Genomic DNA, 22150 nt, shown 5'->3' on the forward strand with positions numbered 1-22150 from the left:
AGGGTGGGAGGCAGCAAAAAGGGGTGAATTCCTCCTTTTCCCACCTTAGGCTCTGTGCAGGCCCTCCGTGGCCTGGCTGGTACCCATCCACCCTGGAGAGTATTCTGCCCTGCTGAGGGCACTGATTCAAATGCTCGTCTCCTCCAGGAACACCATCACAGACAGACCCAGAAGTGCTTAATTTGGGCACCCTGTGGCCAGTCAGAATTAACTATTCGAAATGACTTTAAAACAGTAAATGTGTACTTCAGTTCTCCATCACTGTGTTAGTGATCACTCATGCAAACTATTAGCATACTTGTGTTGTTGTTACTTAAAAATCTGTATATTTCAATTATTTATGTGTCTGTCTTCTCCATCAGACTGCTAGTCCTTGAGTCATATTTTAATAATAATAATAATAGAAATAGCTACTATTTAGTGATTGCTTAGCAGGAACCTGGTTTACTGCTAAGTTGTTGAATGACTGATTCTGGAAAATTCAGACTTTTAGAAAGTCTGTAATCTAGCATGAAATAACACAGTTCATAATCCTTCAAAACATTCAATAAGATTATACTTTCTTTTTTCTTAAAATGATTATGAAACTAGAAATAATTTAATAGTTGAATAATACCGCCTGCTAACTGGTCATAGAGCTGGTCATGTTGAGGGGTGCTGAGATACATTTTCATTGCCAGCTTTCAGTTTCATGAATATAGCATGATGGTTAAGAATGTGAGTCTAGAGAGAGATGTCTGGGTTGAGATTCCACCTCTGTGATGCCAGGCAAATCTGTGCCTCTGTTTTTTATGCCTCAGTTTCTTCCTCTAAAAAGAGGATAATAAAGGAACTTGCTTCAGAGAGCTGTAGTGCCCAAGAGTTCCTGGTGCATCTGCCCCCTCCACATACACATTATGTGCCAGTTACTGTTAGTAGTGGTGATACTGGGGAGAAAATCAGTTCTAACACAGGGGAAGCAACACTGAGGCCTTCATCTTCCCTGTCATGTTCCAAGTCTTTTTGCTTAAGCTGTCCTAGGAAAGCACACCCAGGAAAGCTGTTGGAGTATGGTGGGAACTAAAAGTGCCCACTGACCTGAGACGGTGTCTTTAAATGAGGCTGGCAGCTCCATATAAGCGATGGATCATTTCATTGTAAGGTAACTTAGAGGGTGGGAGCAGATGAGCCACAATCTGGAAGCATCCAATGCTGCACTCCACACCACGGGGGCCCATTGGGACAGTTTTATAGCCTCCCTGGGGTTTGGGGGGAGGTGCGTAGAAGCAGGGAGTGCATTCCTAAGTCAAGATTTATGCATGGGTAACTAGGCTTATAGGTACTGGGAATATGTTAGAGAAGGTCTTCACCATTGTTGGAGCTAGCAGAGCATAGAGGTCACCTGGACCTAAATGATATCTATTAACTACAAAGCCCTTGATGACAGAGAAATTATTTACTACATAGTACAGTCCTGGGGAGGGTCAGTGGAAAGTCAACATGGGCCCACGATGGTGTCAGTTGTGCTAACAGGTATATAAAAGTATACACTCATTTTCTAATTAGCCAAAGAACAACAACAGGTAGGTGGAAAACTTACTGTAAGAGAAAAGCACCATGTGTTCTAAGATAAACGTAAATCTTTTGTTTATGAGTTATATATAACCAATTCTCTACTTGAGGGAAGTCACCTTCAGTTGACCATTTTAAGTCACTTTCTACGAGAGCTGCTAAAAAAAAGGCAGAAAAATTTTGGTAATTGTTTTCCCATCTTGAGTTTCCAGTGTTCTCGCCAGTGAATGAATCAAACTTTATTGCTACTTACACTGAGTTTTTAAAATTATAATGTGAAGTATTCATTGTGCAAATGAAAGAAGGAAGTCAGCTATAAATAAAAATTTTCAAAAGTAAATAAAGTGGATACTTGAACTATAAGAGAAGGCACAGTCTACAGTTTATCTGCTGTGTCTGACATAGCATGGTTCATTACCAATTTTAATGTTTGTATTATAGCTCTTACCAATTAAATTATTGTTAAATATTATTATATATTATTAAATATTGTGTTAAAATATTATTAAATATTATGTTTAGATATTATTAATTGATTAGGTGCTTGATCACAAATTTTTTATTTAACATTCATATTTACCTCCTGTTTTATGTGAGTATTATGTTAGGTGTTCCAGATATAACAACGAATAATCAATCTCTGCCCTCTTGGAACTTAAAGAATAGTGAGGGACTATATGTATAGCATAAGTATATAATATTATGTAATTATAATCAGGAAAAAAGGTGCTATGACTATAAAATACAGGCACTGTAAAATTACACTAAAGAGACATATCCCAGCCTGAGCGGTTTGGTGTGTGTACTTGTCCACACCTTAGACATACCCCGGCCCGAGCGGTTTGGTGTGTGTGGTTACCCACGCCTTCTCACATGTCTCAGTGTCATTCCTGGCACCTCGCCCACTCCTGGTCAGCGCTCTGATGTTCATGTATGAGGTGTGGCAAGTCTGACTTCATCCCACCGTAATTCAGCAACCTGTAGGATGAGATTGAGTGTGGGTTTCAGCTGCATTAGTGCTTCAACAGATAGAATGTTTTAGGAAGGCCATAAAAACTCTTTACTTTTCTGATCTGACTTGGCCTCACAGTTTATAGCCCAGAGCTTCTCCTTCCTTTCTTTAACCCTTCCACAGCAGCTGGAAGCAGCCTTCCACCACCCTATGAACGGCAGCCATCACGGGTCCTCAAGAAGGATTTCCTTCTTTATAACTGCAAGTGATGACTTCAGTGACTGTTACATGCTATTGGTTATTAATAACCACTCTCTAGTGCAGCAGTTCTTACAGCTCCACACTCATCAGAATCATCTGGAAGTTTCATTATAATACAGGTGGCTGAGCTCCACTCCCAGAGTTTCTGATTGAGTAGTTGTGTGCGGTTGGTGGCTGTTCAGTCAATAAGTCGGGTCCGACTCTTGGCGACTCCGTGGACTGTAGCCTGCAGGCTTCACTGTCTGTGTTCTGTGTTACAGTCCAGGAATTTGCATTTTCAGCAAGTTCCCAGACGCCACTGCAGACGCTGGAACCAGACTGTGAGAGGTGCTGCTGTAATGGAAACTTGATTCTCTTCTGCCTTCAAGTCCAAGAGAGCCCTCTGACCCAAAGGCCTCACCCTGAGAGCCTGTTGCCCACCGGCACTTTGCCTGAAGAGCACCATCAGGACTCGGTTGCAGATAACAGAAGCTCCTTTAGCTGTTTAAAGCAGAAAATAATTAAGTGCTTACATATAATTGGAGTGGGTGGATGGATGACCTCAGGAATTAGTCCTACAACAGATCTGTAGCTTTGGCTCAGTGTGGGAACTCCCATGGAAGCCAGAACCAGAAACCCATTACAGCATCTCCTTCCAGAGTCAGCCAGGGCGGCACGGTTTGGGAGTCAGAAAGTGTCTGCTGGAACTGCAGCCTCCACAGCTGCTGACAGCCTCTGGAGCCACATTTCAGGAACATGGGTTCCTCCTGTGTTAGTTTGAAATCCAGGTCTCCCTCAAGTACACCTCATGGGAGAAACCAAATTCCATCTGGAACCCTAGATGAGAGGGAGTCTGGGAAATAAATTTTTTAGCTTTCTTGACTCTTCGGAAAACGAGGGCTTGCTTGGAAAAGGTGGATGTAGATATTGTGTTAATAGAGCCTTGCTAGTGTCTACCACAGACTGTTTCTCAGGTGCAGCTGAGACATACAAAAATGGGAAAGAACTAGCTATATGACGATGTGAGGGCTGTGTTCCAGGCAGAGGAGGAGAAACAAGGAGACCCAGAAGTGAGGGGGTGTTAATTAACCTTGAAAACAGATGGCCACGATACAGACACCTCCCTACCCCTACATTAAAATAAAAAAAACAGATGGCAATTTCTGAAAGCTCAATTTTCATTTAGGGTGTTACTGCAGTAAGTACAGAGGTCTCTCCCTCCTCTGCTGTCATGGCGGAGGCTAGGATCATGTGTGTGAGCCTTCTTAGAGGAGGAACGACTCTTCCCTCCTGGGTGAGGAATCAAGCATGAAAAGCATAGTATAACCATAACAGCTACGGTGCAGCATCTGTCTAAATGGTTAGAGAACTGGAGACAGAACCTGGACCTATACAAGAATGTCGCTGGCAAGATTTAGTGTCACTCACAGGGGGGCCTTGGGTTCCAAAGTGAAAAGGCAGTAAGAAATCCTAGTTGTGTGGTCACAGAGATAAATTAAACCTTGGCGACCATCTGATCCAGCCCCCTTGTTTTACAGGTGAGAAAACAGTCAAAGGTTAAATGGCCTGTTCAGTGTGAGTCAGTGGGACATCGTGACCAGATGTCCCTAACAGCAGACATTGCTTCACCGTGTGCTTCACCTTGCTTTTAGATTTCTCTTTTTATGATCATCACCAGGTCAGCCACTCAGTCATGTCTGACTCTTTGTGACCCACAAACCGCAGCACGCCAGGCCTCCCTGTCCATCACCAACTCCCGGAATGTACCCAAACCCATGTCCATTGAGTCGGTGATGCCACCCAACCATCTCATCCTCTGTTGTCCCCTTTTCCTCCCACCTTCAATCCTTCCCAGCATCAGGGTCTTTTCAAATGAGTCAGCTCTTCGCATCATTATGCCAAAATGCAAATGTGGTGGCTGATCTGGGATGTTGCTGGCTCACGATCAATTTATTATGTAGTTCTTTATCAGTCAGATGGTATTCACAACAACTGTTTTTGTTTTTCTTTTAAATACTTATTTATTTTTGGCTGCATTGGGTCTTAGTTGTGGCATGTGAACCTTTCGTATACAGGCTCCGTAGTTGTGGTGCACAGGCTTTAGCTTAGTTTCCTGAACAGGGATTGAACCTGAGTCCCCTGCAGTGGAAGGTGAATTTTTAGCCTCTGGACCACCAGGGAAGTCCCTTTAAATAAAGTGTTTGTTCATGGCTGGGCTGGGCCTTCCACGTGCCGGCTCTCTCCACTGCAGTGCACGGGGCTGCTCCTGGCCGTGGTCCTCTTGTTGCGGAGTGCTGGCTCAGGTCGCTGTGGCAAGAGGGATCCTCTCCCACCAGGACCAAACCTGTGTCTTCTGCATTGGCAGACAATTCTTAACCGCTGGACCACCAGGGTCGTCCAGAACAACTGGTTTTGATTAAGGATCACTGAGCAATGTGTCCAGTTTCACCCTTAGTGAATTTCACTTCCAGAGTTATTTGTCTTTGTTTTTAATTTTTGCAAAAATGATGGAAAGGGATCAAGGCCTTAGAAAAAGGAGTCATAATAAAAAAGGGACTTAAAATGAATTTCCTCTAAAGAGTCATACAAGGAATAGTTTCTTTATTAATAGTTTATTACTAGTTTCTTTATTAGTTTGAATGGCAGATGTAATTAAAGGACTCAGAAGAAAAGTGACATTATATTACTAAACTGTTTGCCAGGTTAAATATTTAATCCAAGGAGCTTTGTATATTTTTTTTATATTCAGTATTTGGTTAATTTGACACGGATTAGAATGCCCAACTCAGAAAGGCTTAACTCTATCCAAATTAAGCAGGCAAATACCTCATTGCTTTTGCTTAAGAATTCACAAGCACTGTGCTCTCACATGGGAGAATAAGCAGTATCGAAGTGTTGTTGTTTAGTCACTAAGTCTTGTCCTACTCTTTTGCAACCCCGTGGACTGTAGCCCACCGGGCTCCTCTTGTCCATGGGACTTTCCAGACAAGAATACTTGAGTGGGTTGCCATTTCCTTCTCCAGGGGACTTTCCCAATCCAGGGATCGAACCCGTGTCTCCTGCATTGCAAGCAGATTCTTTATCACTGAGCTACCAGGGAAGACCTTTGAACAGTGTTAGGTGGTATCATAGTTCCAGAAGTTTTGAACTGGGTTATTCAGTTATAATACATACACATACTTATAGCACTGTATTGCTTTACAGAATCTATAAAATGTTATTTCTGTTAAGTCTTCAATATCATAAGTTATATTATCCCCCAAAGATTTCACTTTGCAAATTCTGACAAATCATCCCTGAAAGGAAGAAGCTATGAAAACCCAGAATTGTTTATACATAACCTCTCCCAGACACAGCACATCTTTTCCCCTGCTTATTAGTAAGATGTAGAATATTATATTTTATAAATGGTAAGTTAGAATGACAAGCAGTATGTTTTATTTCAAATCCCCTGTATCCCAGGCCCTTTCAGGGCAAACAAAATTGAATTCTCTTGTGATGGTCAGAGAAGCAATTTATGAGAGCTTTAATGATGTATGACTTTCTCATGACTTATTAGCAATCGTTCCCAAGAATCCGGAACCTCTGTATCACTGACCACAAGGTCCTGAAGGAAAATGTCGGCACATTCCCCTTAGGTCAGCTCGAAAGGCTGAGTCATGGTGTGACGAGGCTGATCAAGCAGAAGAAAACAGTCTTCTCTGGGAGGAGAGTGGTCAGAAATCAGTGCTGTGTAATGGAGCAAGGCACCAGGCATGTAGGCTGTCCTCATCCCGTGGTGTTTAGAATATCCTTTGTGGAAGGAGAGAGAGAGAACTTCCTGCTCTAAGAATAATGATGCCCTAAGGAATGAACATCTGTTCTCTTATGCAATGTTTAAGAGAAGCAGCTGTTATCTGCTTTGAGTTAAAGGTAGGTTTGCTCCCACCTCCACACTTCCGAGCCCCACTCCAGTGCCTGCTCTGTCTGTGATGCTGAAGGCTGCTGTAGACAGCGTAGCCATTTACCCAGACATTTGTCTTCCTCCCTTCCCCAGCTCAGCCCATGCCTTAGCCCGTGGAGTTGGCTGGACAGAGGATGTATTTCTCGTGAAATTTGGGCTCAGGGAAAGACATTTAGTTTGGAGTATGAAGAGGGAGACATTCTTTTAAAGCTGAAACCCGTCTGGTATGCGTCAGTAAAAGGCGCCAGTCAAGATGCACAGCGAATGTGCACGTGCCCGCAGCTGGGTAGTGGAAAGCTCTAGGTTGCTCCATAAGGTTTTATAACTCTGTGTTTGACCTTCTCACTTCACAAGAAGATGGACTGGGAGCAAAGAAGTCATACGGCAGATACTCAGAGGAAACTTCAGGGGGTTAGAGAAGAGCAAGGAAAAGACATCAGCAGGAACCTGGCTGAGATTTCTGTATTTTTCTCCCCTCTGCCCCACACCAAGTTAAAGTCTCTTTTTATCAGATGAATTTCAGCCAGATGTGGCTAAGGCCGCTAAAGTGCTGGCAGAGTAAATAGTCAAGAGGGTTGAGGAGTGAGGTTCTTGTAAGTTTTCATGCTGGTGGGGGCCTGGCAGAGAATCTGGGAGTGAAACCTGCTCAGCCTGAGGGGGCTGGGGGTGTGAGGTGGGGGTGTAGGGGAGGAGAGCTGGCTGTGGCTTCATGGGAATTGAAGCTCAACGTGGCCTGATTTTTCAGGAAAGACCAGAAATACTGCTTTATCGTTAAAATCTCCCAATTTTTAAATAGTATAACAAATAATGGTGATTTTTAAAAATATTCAGTACCAAACAAAACAGATTGGAATGAATGCATCTGCTAGTTTTCCAACTCAAAACTGATGGACTTCACCTTTCTAGGAGGATTTGGAACCTTAAAACCAGACCTTATAACTTGTAACTCAAATTAAGTGAAGAGAATGAGATTTTTTTTCCCCTCCCATTCATTTAATAAGTATTCATATTAACAAATATCAGAACTATATCCATCAGTGGACACAATGGATACAAAGATGTGTAAGATTCAGCCCCACCTGTCAGTCCAGTGTGGTTAGGAGCAGATAAACAGGAAAGTACATTGAAGCGAATTTTGTGTGATTAAACAGGTATTCCCATAGTGGGCTTGGCTCTGAAGGGCATCTATTAATAACTTTAATTTGGATGGGAACTGTGTCTTAAAGAAGTCCTTTAGTTAAAGAAAGTAGAAGAAGCAGGAGGTAAAAGGAACATTGATTTTTTAAAAAGAGCAAGGTGTGTATTTGAAGAAATTGCAAGTGTTTACTACCACTAGATGATTAAAAATCAAACCAAGGATGGAGCTAGAGTATCCATTTCATAAGGTTGTCTTGAGAATTAAACATAAAATGCCTAGAACGTCATCATTATCCTGCTCACTACTTACTCTCAGTCCATAGTCCTGGACGGGTCCAGAATAAGTACGCAGTACATATCTGTTGAGTGAATTGACACTGAGGAAATATAAAGTGGTCGGGTCACTGAACTCCTTAGATCTGCCTAGTGTTCCAGGTACAGTTACCCTCTCTACACCTGGCCTTATTTGGAAACATATCACTTACCCACAAAGGGCTCAGTTTAAAAAAAAAAAAAAAAGAAATAACTTGTATAGTAAAATGTTTCTAGTGTATGACATTAAAAAGAAAAATTTAGGTCCAACGTTCCATTTCTGAAAGCAAAGCAAGAAAACTCGGTCATTTGTGCTGCTCTGATTAACAGCCTCACTTCGTTGCTTCCTCTTGCTTTCCCAAGGCTGCTGTGGTGCCATCTGCCCAGACCCTTAAAATCACCGAGTTCGGCTTCAGCGACTTCGAGCTGTCCGACCTGGACACAGCACTGTGCACAATCCGGATGTTCACAGACCTCAACCTCGTGCAGAGCTTCCAGATGAAACATGAGGTGGGGACGCAGCGGTGTGCTCTGGAAATGGGGTGTGTGTGTAAGAGTTAGTTTCAGACGCTAGTATGGAATGAAGTTTCAGTATGAAATGAAGATGAGTGACGTATGAATGAACATTCATGTACTATCACCAGTACAGACCCAGGATGTTTGAAGGGAAACCATCAACCCCTGGGAGGACATGTGCTGCGTCCCCCAACGTCTGGAGCAGCAGGTTGCAGAACAGGGCAGGGTGTCCCCGGCCGAGAGCATGGTGACAGCCGGGTGGGCGGGAGCGCTGTGCAGGGTGACAGTGCCGGGGGAGCAGCTGGAGGGGAAGGAGAGAAGCCGGCCGCCTGGGTCCTCGTTCGCTACTTAGAGGAGTTTGGATTTTATTCTGAAAACAATGGTGAGTCACTGAGGAATCTTGAGCAGGGAAGTAATATGATCTGGTTGCAGAGGTTATGATAACACAGGAGAAAGAAGGACCCAAACAGAGTGAACGCCTTTGGAAAGGAGGGAGCCGAGGGGCTGATATGAAGCCAAGCTCTTGGTTCAAACAGGGTCACGCATATGGAGTGAAGATGAAGACTGGTTTTAACTCCAGCCAATTACCTTACTTGCCTCTCAAAAACAGCAAGACTGAGATCAGTCCCTTCTCATACCAGTTGGGGGGATATCAGGGAATTCTAGTTTGTTTCATAATGCCTGTATCAAAGAATAAGGGAGAACAGAAAGGCCTATATGAAAAAGAAATTTAGTAATTTGCCTTTAAAAATTGTCTTTTTTTTTTCCCAGTCAGTTGAATGTCTAGTCTCCTCGTACGGATTTCCTATATGGATATGTAAATACCTTGAAGGCTTCAACTATCCAGCACTCCATTAATTCATAAAATGAAAATTTATTAACAATAAACTGTGTGCCCAGCACTGTGCTAGGGACGCACTTTAGTGATGAGTTGTCCCTGATCTCAGAGCCTTACTGAGGTCTGAGAACTGAGCTCTAATATAGATAAGGTTAATACAGTGTCATTTCTGATATTACTGGAGGCCCAAATTTGGTTCTTCCTTCAATTTAACCAAAGTTTGTATTGTTCTTGGGTGAAAATAGAATCTGTACACTCCAGTAATCCTTCACTCCTATTAGAGTGTGTTGATTAAGGGATATCATATCATTTATTTGAAGAACCTCTCAAGAAAGGTTCTTTGGCTATTATTGTCCCTGTTTTACAAATGAAGAAACTGACATAGTGTGAAAGTGAAGTAGCTCAGTCGTGTCCCGACTCTTTGTGACCCCATGGACTGTACAGCCTACCAGACTCCTCCGTCTATGGAATTTTTCATGCAAGAGTATTGGAGTGGGTTGCCATTTCCTTCGCCAAGAGATCTTCCCCACCCAGGGATCAAACCTGGGTCTCCCGCGTTGCAGGCAGACAGATGCTTTACCGTCTGAGCCCCCAGGGAAGCTCCAGACATAGCATGATGGAGTAGAAGATTCTTGGATTTGAGTCATAGCTCTACTGGTGATTAGCTCTCATTTCTTTGGGCAGTTAATTGCTCACATTTTCAAGTTTCGTAATCTGTTAATTGGAAATAATGGTATGACTTTCCCTATGGGGGTCTTATGAGAATTATACATGCATCTGTGTGATTGTCTGTATGTGTGTGTATGTGTGCACACTTGTATATTTTGCTTAATACAAAAGTATTAAGTAGAAAGTTAATCCCTTCAAGTCAAAGTTGACCATGGTTATATTACCCATGGTCAGATTTCTCTGTTGTAAGGCATAGGGCTCATGTATTAATGGAATGAAGATCTCATTTAGAGCCAGAAGATCTAAATGTGAGTCTCAGTTCTGCTGCTTGCTAGTTATGGGACTTACATAAATCTAGATAGCAACTCAGGTCCCTTTCCATTCCTGAGATCTCCCATACTTTGCACCGGTAATGGCTCTGTTGAAAGGGCCCGGCCAGAACAGGAGTATGATCCCTGTACCTACTTATGAAATTATTACATAAATTGATTTATTTCTTAAAAACATAAGCTCTAAACAAAATTCTGTAAAGCAATTATCCTTCAATTAAAAGTAAATTTAAAAAAATAAGCTTTTAGATAGCATTTGAGTGTTTGTTGGATAAGAAGGTAGTCCTTTGAATTTCTCTCACAGTTTTTTATTTTTACCTTTTGCTGAGTGTTTGTCCATTAGGCAGGTGTCTCTCCTCGGCGTCTCGTTCACCTCCTCTACTTTTCCATTTGAGTAACCACTGTTCCGATTCTGGCCAGTGTCAGCCTGACCGTCTCTATTACTCTGATGGACCTTCCTGCCTTGGCGACTCATCCGTTTTATTTCAGATATTATTGCCACTATACATTTCAGATATAATTTTAGGGTGGTAATTAAAATGTTGCTGCTAGAAAAGATGTAAACATCATAAAGTGCCCTGACAAAGAATCCTTCCTACTGAAAGATATGGCAAATCTTATTCCTGTTGGCTTCCAGACCTTTTCTCTCCTGTAACTATCATGGATCTCTGAAACAGATTCTTTTGCTTTCCTCTACCAATCTGCTGTGCTATGCCTGTTTTCCTTTGCCTTCTGTCTTTGATAAGTTATTCCTCCCACGAATGGACAGGATGGTCCACTCCCCAAGTTCATTCCACTTTGTGCCACAGCATACTTTTTCCTTGAAGCATGATGCAGAAGTCTCTATTCCTGGGAAAACTCTAGGACTGACTTCATGCCACTTGGAATCCTGTTGACAGTTTATAAATTTGTGTTCTCATTTTTATGTGAATTTATTTCCTTTATATGTGTGCTTTTGTTGGTTTTGCTACTGATTGAAACTCTTGAAGGCAGGAGCTGAGCTATATTTTCTTTCTTTGCTTTCTCCCACAGAATCTTAAGTATGTTGCTCAGGACTTAGGAAGCCTTTGTCATTGTTGGAGACTGATTCACTGTATTGAGCATGTTCCCTAGGGTCTTCAAACTGCTCACAGCTGTTCACAGGTCCTCTACGAAAGGCTGTATTACAAGTTTGAACATTCTAGGCATGTCCACCAAGCATTTAACAGATCTGACCATAACTTTCCTAAATGCTGTTAAGAACATTCTGATAACAGAATACAAAACTGTACTTGAATCTAGTTACTAATTAGATACAATGGGGTGGTCATTGGGTTACTCAGTTCAATAGGCTCATCTCAGTAGAAGCAGAATCAGGAGTTCCCTGGTGGCCCACTGGTTAGGTCCACTTAGGATGACCAGGTTCAACCCCTGGTCAGGAAACTAAGATCTCACAAGCTGTGCAGCATGGCCCCCCAAAAGAAGAAGAATAGAGTAGTCCATTAGGAATTAGGTGTCATCATTATTTTGTCCATTATTTCCCATTATATGCTATACATGCCTATATAATTATGCCTACAGATTTTAAGATTAGTAGAGAGATATGCAACAGCAACCCACTCCAGTACTCTTGCCTGGAAAATCCCATGGACAGAGGAGCCTGGTGGGCTGCAGTCCATGGGGTCGTGAAGAGTCGGACACAACTGAGCAACCTCACTTTCACTTTTCACTTTCATGCATTGGAGAAGGAAATGGCAACCCACTCCAGTACTCTTGCCTGGAAAATCCCATGGACAGAGGAGCCTGATGGGCTGCAGTCCACGGGGTCGTGAAGAGTCGGACACAACTGAGCAACCTCACTTTCACTTTTCACTTTCATGCATTGGAGAAGGAAATGGCAACCCACTCCAGTGTTCTTGCCTGGAGAATCCCAGGGGCAGGGGAGCCTGGTGGGCTGCTGTCTATGAGGTCACACACGACTGATGCAACTTAGCAGCAGCAACAGCAGAGAGATAGTCCCATAGGTTAAATATCTGGGCTTTCCTGCTTATTTTCCTTGATTCTGTGATTCATTGCCAGTAATTTTCTACAATGGGAGTTCCCAGGTGACTCAGTGATAAAAAATCTGTCCGCAAGTCAGGAGACGTGGGTTTGATCCCTGGGTCGGGAAGATCCCCTGGAGAAGGAAATAGCAACCCATTCATTCCAGTATTCTTCCTGGGAAGTCCTATGGACAGAGGAGCTTGGAGGGCTACAGTCCAGGGGGTCGCAAAAGAATCAGACACAACTTAGCAACTAGACAGTTTTCTACAAGACTTCACTGTATACTTTCTAAACATGTCAAAAGAAAGTTAATAGTTCTTAAAATTCTCCTAATAAGATGAATCGATTATCTTCAGGGTCAACTTTGTTCAGAAATGGTCATGCTATAGTGTCATTTCAGGTCAGCACATGTCAGTCTTAGCCTTCGAAAATCCTCTGGGAAATATGGTTACTCAGGGGTGGGTAAAAGAGCTTGGGGACGCTTGGGCTCCTTTTGTCAGAATTCTCTGTGAACTGCGTCATAGAACAGGAAGAGAGAGACCTGAGAAGAAAAGGGAGGATATGAAAGCATTGATTTTTCTGCCAAATCCTCTATAAGCAATTTTGTAACAACAAAGAAGAAACCTTGTTTTTTGGCCTACTTTTGCAGCCAATCAAACTGTGTTGAATATTATTAAAGCAGGATTCTTTTCCCTGGTACTTTTTCCATTCCCCAGAGCAATGACTTTTGTGTATGAAATATCCCCATAAATATACATAGGGAGAAGTACATATTTATTTTTAGAGCGCCTCCAAAGCATAGTAAATCATTCAGAATTGAAGAGAGGCAGACTCTAACGCTAACACAAACACAAAATTATCATGCTTAGGGCCCATGAGTCCCCCGGGCATTTTGTTAAATCCACCACTTAGGAGTTGAATTAAACCCAGCTTGTGAGATTTTCTGAACAGTCTGTCCTTTTTTCCTCCATCTTTAAAAATATATAGATTAAACACACACACACAACCAGGGCTTTATGTGTGTGTGTGTGTTTTAATTACTTCTTGGTAACCAAGCAGTAACTCTGGTTGGTTAAGAATATTTAAGAACCGTTTAAAAGGGACAGAGACTTCGACTTGGAGTTTTACTTTGTCCTTGGATATGTGCTGCGTGCCTTGCCCCCAGTCTGTCCCGGAGAAGCCTCACGAACACCTCTGCAGACATAGAGAATGAGGGCATGAGAAGTGGAGAGTGACTGCCTGCACGGTCCCTGAACTGAGTCCGTGCGCCTGTGACTGCTGGGCTGTCCTGACTGATTGCACGGGGACACAGTACCCTTTATGAAGCCAGTCTGTGCCCTGCGTGTCTTAGCACTGCCTTGCCTCTTACATCTAGTTTAGTTGGCCCCATGGCTTGCGTGGTGGACTCTGGAATCAAACTGTTGTCAAGATCTGAATTTTGGCCCCATCCTTTACACGCACCGTGACCTTGGGCAAGCTGCCTCTCTGAATGTCAGTTTGGTCATCTGTAAAGCTATCTCAATTGCAGTGCGTCCCTCAGAGTCCTGGGGTCAGATGTCAATGCTTTGTACAGTGCATGAAGTCAGTGTAGGATAACCGTTAGCAGTTATTTTGACCGCTTACACTTTGTTTCCTAAAGGTCCTTTGCAGGTGGATTTTAAGTGTGAAGAAGAACTATCGGAAGAACGTCGCCTATCATAATTGGAGGCATGCCTTCAATACGGCTCAATGCATGTTTGCTGCACTAAAAGCAGGCAAAATTCAGGTACTTCTCAGAGTCGTTTGTACATTTAAGACATTTTGTTGCTTTACCGCACATTCTTCCAGTTTTTTTAATGTGCACTGGTGATGATTGAGAATAATACTTACTGCCACTTAGAAGTAAACTGTGTTGTGTGTGCTTGTGCTCAATCATGACCAACTCTTGCAACCCCAAGTGACTGTGACCCACCAGGCTCCTCTGTTTGTGGGATTTTCCCAGCAAGAATACTGGAGTGGGTAGCCATTCCCTCCTCCAGAGGATCTTCCCAACCCAGGGAGTGAACCCTGTCTCCTGCGTCTCTTAATTCAAGACTAATATGGCAAAATAATTTCTAATTTTCTTTCATATATAATATACATTGCATATTAAAAAAAATTTTTTTAAACAGCTTCATGTTAAACTCAATAGTCTTTGGCCAAATAAATGCCTCCTTCAGAGGAGACTCTACAGTAGAAGGAAAAGTATCCCGTTTCTCACAATCACAGTTAAACTGCTCCACAGCAGAACTTCTCAAAAACCACCCAGGTCCTGAACTCGGCTCCATAGATGGGCCCAGGGTTCTCTACCACATTTTCTCTGGAGCACTACTTTTATATCATTTCATGGAAAAGGTTTTGGTTTCATACATGTGACCAGAGACTTTTACAAGGAAGATCAGTGCAGAAAACATTCAAGTAATTCGTTCCTTTCCAGGTCAGACTTTTCATATTTCTGGCCTTAGATTCTAACTTCAGTGGGAATTGACTAGTTATTCTAGGTAAGTGATTCCAGGCATCCATCATATGACTGTTTTTAATTCAGAGCTTCCATGCTCTTTTTTGTTTAACAAACTCTAAAAATGTTATCCTCTGTCTTGACTTTCATTGAGTGCACATTTTAACTGGCTAGAGCTAAAAAAAAAAAAAAGTGATTGTTGTCTTAAGCAGCCATATCAAATACCATGATTGTATTTTCCTACTCTAACATTTATAAGAAATAGGGTGCATTTATTTTGCGGTTTGAGACAGTCGTGAGGACTGTATCACTGAAGCCTGTCCCTGCTTTTTGTGAACAATAACAGAATGGTGATTTCTGTACCTGTTGTAGATATTACTATGTAGGATGTTAAGAGGTCCAACAGAACAGAGCTGAAAATAATTTCACCTGTGTTTTCTTACTAATGAAGGAGAATAGTTGAGTAGATAATACAAATGGCAGGTATTAAAAATAACTTGTATTTGGCTTTGGAATATATTGTGCAACTTTTCAAAGCCAAATTTTCATTCCTCATCTTTTTTTCCTATTGTTGGCTAGTAATCACGTCTGTGCTTCTAATGAAAGAGTGAAGTATATAGCAACTGGCAGACAGAAAAGGCCACAGAATCTAGAGGGAACTGCAGAAAGTTCCCTGCAAAAATTCAGAGAGAAGACAGTTGTTGGAAGTTTGGATTATTCTACATGTATGTAGATAATTAAGAATTAAAAACATTGACTGCACATGGACAGATCGTTGATTATGTGAGGCATCTTAATTTTTTCTGTTGATAATAACGATCCTATTCTGAAGACAAAATATGACTGATTCAATCTCTGTAGGAAAGGATTCTAGTGTTAGTCCTCTGTGACTAGAAAGAAGCACATATGTCAAGTGCTCAGGACAAAACCATGTGCTGGGTGAAAAGAGGTAGCATAATGCGCTTTACCAAACGGTTCTTTCTTTCTCTCCCCCACGGTCTTCGGTCATGTAGAACAGGCTGACGGACCTGGAGATACTCGCACTGCTGATTGCTGCCTTAAGCCATGATCTGGATCACCGCGGTGTCAATAACTCTTACATACAGCGGTAAGACATTTGCCCCAGTGGCAGTAGAGGGTGTTTCTTTTAAATTGTAGAGCTGTCTTGTTAAAAGTAGAAGCCACAGCAAATTTTAATGATACGAAATTTCAGTTGGTCAAGGTCCCGTACATACTCTGGTTTTGTTTAAGGGAAATGGAAAAAAAATAGTGCAAGTCCAGCGTTACATCGGGAACATCTCTGGCCTGAAGTTCGAAAAGTATTTACGTTGAGAATCTTATTTCATTGGAGAATTACCAGGAGTTTTTCTTTAGTTTATGAACACCAGGGTTAAGAGCTTCATTGGAAAACTATTAAGACTACTACAGAAAAGGTAGAATTTCACCCTGGAATAAAAGATAGTACTTGAAAAGTGCTTAGCTGGATCCTGAGTCCTTAGTAAGTGCCATCCGTGAAGAGGCTTTTGGTCTTAGTGAAGGCAGTAGACCACGGTACTGGCCAGTCTGGGCTCTGAGGTCAGACCTGGAGTCGCGTCCTCCGCCTCGCCACAGGGTCCCTGTGTGACTGAGCAGGGGCACTCACCTCTGTGAAGTCAGGATTGCAGCACTCCTACTCATGGGGTGGACCTAAGTTTTTTCAGACATAACGCACATCACTACCAGGTAGAATGCCTGGTACATTTTTCAGTGTTAAAATCAACCTTGGCTTCAGGTGCTAGTGACAGTCCTGTCATCATCAGAAGCCTGCTTTGGGACTGATTTTGAGAGTAAGATACTAATTCTTCAGACAAGTTTTTCAGGCTCTCTTGTGGACCATGCTTACCTAACATTTGCAATGGCAAATGTGATACTAAAGGTAATCATCAGATTTATGACATCATAAATGCTATCATGACATTTTTATTTTCTTGGAGCAAATTAGTTGAAAGCGTACATTTCTTGGTGAAATTTCTTATTATTGAACATTTTTTAAAGTATGCAAGTGATTCAGCTAATGCATATATCTCGCTAGGAAATTCCAGATATCTGATATCTTGAGAGAACTTCAGAAAGCTCTCTAATCACATCCCCTTTATCTAAATACAGTAAGTGGAAAACTTGATGTAGAAAGAATTGTAGCAATGTAGCAACCATGTCCTCTGCTAACCGTTGATGGGAAAAGATAGCAAGCTCTGGCCTGGCTGCCGGAGGCTAGCTGTTTGCTCTCTAAAATCTAAGGTTTTGGAGAACTGGTTGTGTGATGTACCCTTTGTCCTCGGTGCTGTATCACGTGACTGGTCCTGAGCCTCCCCTCAGCACAGGAGCAGTCACGAGAGGGAATGGTGATGTGCAGACGTGTAGCAGAGAGTCGAGAGCAGCTGAGGGTCAGCCAGCCGGGCGGCCTTCTCTTCACTCAGCCCTGAGCATCGTGTCATTAGGATGTGGACTGTGTTAGTGTATGGATGGCCATACTGCCCTGCTTCAGAGTGAAAGAAAGTACTCAGCTATTTTTTTCCCTTTGTTTATTTAAAAATAATCACCCAGAAAAAACATCTGGAGAAACGTCATCTTCTCTTAAAAAAAAAAAAAAAGTCCTGGGAAAAAAACTGCAGGATCTTACTTCCACATATACCGCAAAGTAGACTTGCACCAAGTAATAACAACTTTTAAAAATAAATTAAAGGAGTTTCAGGGATACTTATTTTTTCCGACATCCCTGTGGTTTGAGTAGAGGAAGCCAAGAATGTTCCAGGGATGTTTCTCTTTTTCTTTCCTTGGTGATAAACAAGTGGTATCTCCAGGAGAATTTTCTTAACCAAGGGACTCTTGGGAGACTAAGAGTGTCAGAAACATTTCCATATAAAGAACTGGCTTCTACAAAGGTGTACTGTGTCCAGACCTTTATCAAATATTCAAACACTCTGTAAAGAAACCAAAACAATAAAAGGCGGCACAGAAATAAAAGTTAATACATCAAAAAGAGAAAAAGCCCTTATGAAGTAGCAACGTTAGAACTAGTGTCATTTGTTCTTCCTAAAGACATCCTCAGAAAATCTGAAGTAAGCTATCCCTTGCTTAGGAAACTGTTTAGATTCTTGATGGGATTCTCTAGTTCCTCCCTGGCCCAGGAAGAGGGCCTTTATGAGAAGCAGTATGAGTATGCCAGTGAAATACTCGGGGGGAGAGGTCACTGCCTGCGCCTTCCTCCCCCACATGGCTGGATGATGGGAAGAGTGGTTTCAGATAGATACTGGATTATTCTTTTAAAAACAGACAGTCCCAGGAACAAGTGGCTGAAGAACAGACATCTGTGTGTGCAGAGAAATTTTCCCCCATTAGGCCTGTAGTCCATATAGGAGCACTGTGGTAGATACATTTACTTGGTTAGATTCAGGATTTGTTCTTTATAAACATAAATATAGTGAAATTATCCTACATTTTAGGCAGATGGATAATGTACGGTTACTGGGGCCTGTACTTTGTTAGGCAGAGAGCTATAAACGTGTAAAATTCAATCCCTGTTCTCCAGGGACGTTTATTGTCTCCTCAAACAGTGGTGATTAATGTCAAAGTATCTGGTAAGTCCTCTGTTCTTTAATAACATGGGCTGGAAGTGTTCAATAGAGAAGGAGATGGCTCATGATCAGCATAGCCCATCTTTACTGTTAATGGGAGAAGTCAGAGTTAAACCAGATCTTTGAAGTGAGTGAGACTTGGAGAGGAGAGAACATGAAGATATTTCAGAAATACCAGGAAGTGGGCATTTTCATTGGAACAACAGTGATGGCTAGCCTGACTAGTCAGAATGAAAAGTAAGAGGATAAACAAGCAGAAGTTAGAAGACCTTTTTGAGGGAGGGCTAGAAAACCTGGCTGTGCATTTTATTTGATGTAGTGACCACTGAGTGGTTAATGGCATTGCTTAAGAAGAAAAAATCTGAACGTATGGTGCCAGGTAAACAGGTGATAATTAAAACCACAGAGTTCAGCCAGAAAGCTGTCAGGGAAAGCCCGGCGTATACGACCATCACATACCAGCTCGAGGAAGGAAGGAAACTGTTTAACTCTAATACTGAACAGTTAGTTATATGCAAGAAGGAAGGGGGAAATCATAACGCTGGTGCCACTGATGAGAAAGAGCGAGCTGGGAGGGGTGTCTGCACGCTGTGTCCTTGGGGGAGCACCGAGAGGAGAGGAGCCCGAACACAGGATGGTGGTTAGGAGATGTAGGATGGCCAAGTGAGGCTTTTTCTTTCAAGGTTAGAGATTCAGCCAAACCAGAATGAAAGAACTTCCTGGTAAGCACAGCCCGATCACGTGTGTGTGGGTGTCCTGGAAGAACCCCCCCTGCACCGTGGTCTCCTCCGCTCTCTAACGGAGGAGCAACAGTGAGCTGGGTCATGAATGGGCCGGTGGCCACAGAGGGTCAGCAGGATCTCAGAGGCTTCAGAGGGCAGCAACGACAGCACAGGAACCACATAGTCCGTGAAGTTCAAACTGAGTCGTGTGCTTGAGCCAGGAATGAGGTCATCCTTGGTAAGGCTGGAGAGCTTGAGAGACTGGAGGTCTGGATATGAAGAATGTGCAAGTTCAGTTAGTCTTAATGTCAGTAGCTAATAATAATAGTAATAACAATAATAGAAGTTAACCTCAGCATAGTCATAGCTTTTAGCCTTGTGGCATTTGGAACTCTTTCTAGCACTTTATATACGTGAGTTCAGTTAGTCCTTAGTCCAGCCTGAGTGCACATTCAGATCCTGACTCCTCTCACTATATATGTCTTTGAGCCAAGTCATTTAAACTTCCTGTGTTTCCCTCTCTGTATAGTAGAATAATGACAGAATAATACCTGTCTCACAGGGTTTCCTACGAGGATTAAGAAGTATAAACTGATGCAAAGTGCTTGGAACAGTACCTGGCACAGATTACCCGCTCAGCAAGTTTTAGCTATTTTCACAGGACAGACAAGAGCTCAAGACCTTGCTCTGTCCCAGAGAGGGACAGGCACTAGCAGAAAGACTGCCTGGTAGCAGCTCGATGCTATGGAACAAAGAAGGGAATGTCTCCTGCTGTGAACGAAGGACAGTCGGCAGAGCCCAGTAGGTCAAAGAGCTGGAGTCACAGGGTGAAATGATTCCTCTTTGGCTTGAGTATCCGTGATCACAGAGAACAGGAACATAAAATAAGCCCTGACTGACAGGCGATCGTGGTGACTTGGAGAGAAATTATGAAGTTGAGAACTAAATGGGTTGGCATGGGTTACAAAGAGTAGCTGAGAGATTTGAGCCCAGAGCAATATATATGGATGAGAAGCCAGATTAAAGGATGGCTGTCAGAGCCAGTGAAAAGGAGGACTGTGCCGGGGCGGCTGTGTTTTCTCCCAGCACTTTCATTTTCTCCTGATTTCTAAGGCACTGGTCTGATTTCCGCACCAGCGTCTTACCGCTGGTCAGAGATGGAGCAGCAACTGCAGGACAGGCGGAGGGGCAGGGAGGGTGTGCTCACCCATGACTGCTCACTAACAGCAGTGGGGGAACAGTCCTGCAGCAAGAGTGGTTTAAAGTGTCCTTGTGACATGACCTTGAAGGAGGAGGCTAGGTAGCCTCGTGTTTCAAAGAGTGAGAAAGTGACAGGACAGAGGATGCACTGATTTCCATGAATATCTTTGTAAAGACAGAATTTGGGGCATTTGTCACCCTGTCATTGATTCATAAATCCACAGTTTTAGAACATAAGGCAAACCATGTGTGTAAACATGTAAAAATGTAAGTAAATCTGCATTTGTTTATCTCACAAGCCAAGAATCTTCTCTAATGTGAAACAGTCCTTTTGCATGGTGTAAAAACGCAGTATGCATTCGAAATTTTAAATGTTTCCACTGTACCTGCCTTGTGTTTCTAGTCTAGCTACTAGGTCGGTGAGTAGGTGCTGTGTGTGCAGTGCTGGGGTCACGAGCCAGCGTCACGCGGTAAAGAGGATGTGTGTGAACCCCAGCTCTGCCATTTGTGTTGACCTTGAACAAGTTAGATGATCTCTCTGAACTCTAGGTTGTCTAAAAAAACAAATGCTAAAATGCTGTAGCGACTCCTCAGGCTGGGTCTCCCTGGAGCACAGCCTGGGACAGAAGCCGGCTTGCATACAGCTTAGGGGTGCGTGTGATCCCAGGGGGCAGAAATGCAGGCCCGAGGGTGGGAAACAGACAGGAGGGGAGGCAGGAGGAGGGCGAGGGGGCCAGATGTCCACCCGCACAGGCGCCCAGCGCGCAGTCCTGCCAGGAGCTTGTGAGCGGTCTCGGGACGGGAGACGCAGAGCTGTCTGCAAAGGGACAGAGGGGCGGCTCGCCACCCATGCCGTAGCCCCGGTTACAGGTGACCTCCACAGGCCTTCCCTCCTCACACTCCGGGCTGAGCGGCCTGGGGGCAGGGTGTGCCTGTGGGCAGAGCTGAGAGGCGCTCTCGCCGGACCGGCGGGCGCCGCCTCACGCCGTGTGTCGCAGCAGGCCTGACGCTGGACGCCACGACAGCGGCTGCAGTAGGAGGTGGGACTGAGGATGTGACGTGGTGAGCGAAAGCGTCCTATACAAGAGTGTCGGCAAAATCAAACCAACTGCTTAGCACAGGGCTGGACATGTCACAGGCTCTTAGTGGAGAGTACTTGTTATCATTAGGGAAAAGGAATCTACCAAACTGAAAAGGAAGACAGTCTAACAGGGAACAGACTTATAAACCACCAGCAGAGTAAGACAGACGGTGATGCTGGATGTGCTGAGGTTTCTCATGTAAATGAAAGTAACAGACACTCTAGGAGCTTTGCCTTTCCTAGGTGAAGGCAATGAGGAAGGCTGCAGTAGTTTTACTGAAGTGTAAACACGAGCGACACTAGTGGGTCTGGTCCGAGTGAAGAGAAAACACCGCTGCCACAGCAGAGACTGTAGACTCCAGGCAGGATATGGGGTCTGTCTATGCTGGGCCCTCTGTAAGCCCAGGCCACCTCCCTGGAGACCTCATCTGCTCGAACGGCTTAGATTTCCAAGCATGCCAATGTGACCCAAGTCTTTCCAGTCCAGACATTTATACCCACGTGGTTGGACTACAGCCACCTTAAAATCAATAGATCAAGCACTCATC

At 43.3% G+C, this 22150-nt stretch overlaps 1 protein-coding gene and 1 long non-coding RNA gene across 5 annotated transcripts in view; one reads left to right on the forward strand and one right to left on the reverse strand.

The window, feature by feature from the left end:
• Positions 1 to 22150, forward strand: part of PDE5A (phosphodiesterase 5A) — a 158366-nt gene that overhangs the window by 106721 nt on the left and 29495 nt on the right. For all 4 annotated transcript variants that reach the window (XM_065907629.1, XM_065907627.1, XM_065907630.1 and 1 more), the window contains exons 12-14: positions 8499 to 8645; positions 14149 to 14274; positions 15999 to 16093. In XM_065907629.1, coding sequence (XP_065763701.1) covers positions 8499 to 8645; positions 14149 to 14274; positions 15999 to 16093 — 368 coding nt within the window. The remainder of the gene's footprint in view (positions 1 to 8498; positions 8646 to 14148; positions 14275 to 15998; positions 16094 to 22150) is intronic.
• Positions 16100 to 22150, reverse strand: part of LOC136148145 (uncharacterized) — a 106259-nt gene continuing 100208 nt past the window's right edge. The window contains exon 3 of the long non-coding RNA XR_010659442.1: positions 16100 to 19590. This is a non-coding gene — a long non-coding RNA (uncharacterized lncRNA). The remainder of the gene's footprint in view (positions 19591 to 22150) is intronic.

The sequence above is a fragment of the Muntiacus reevesi genome, chromosome 16 (genome assembly GCF_963930625.1).
Source record: "Muntiacus reevesi chromosome 16, mMunRee1.1, whole genome shotgun sequence".
NCBI classification, from domain to species: domain Eukaryota; kingdom Metazoa; phylum Chordata; class Mammalia; order Artiodactyla; family Cervidae; genus Muntiacus; species Muntiacus reevesi.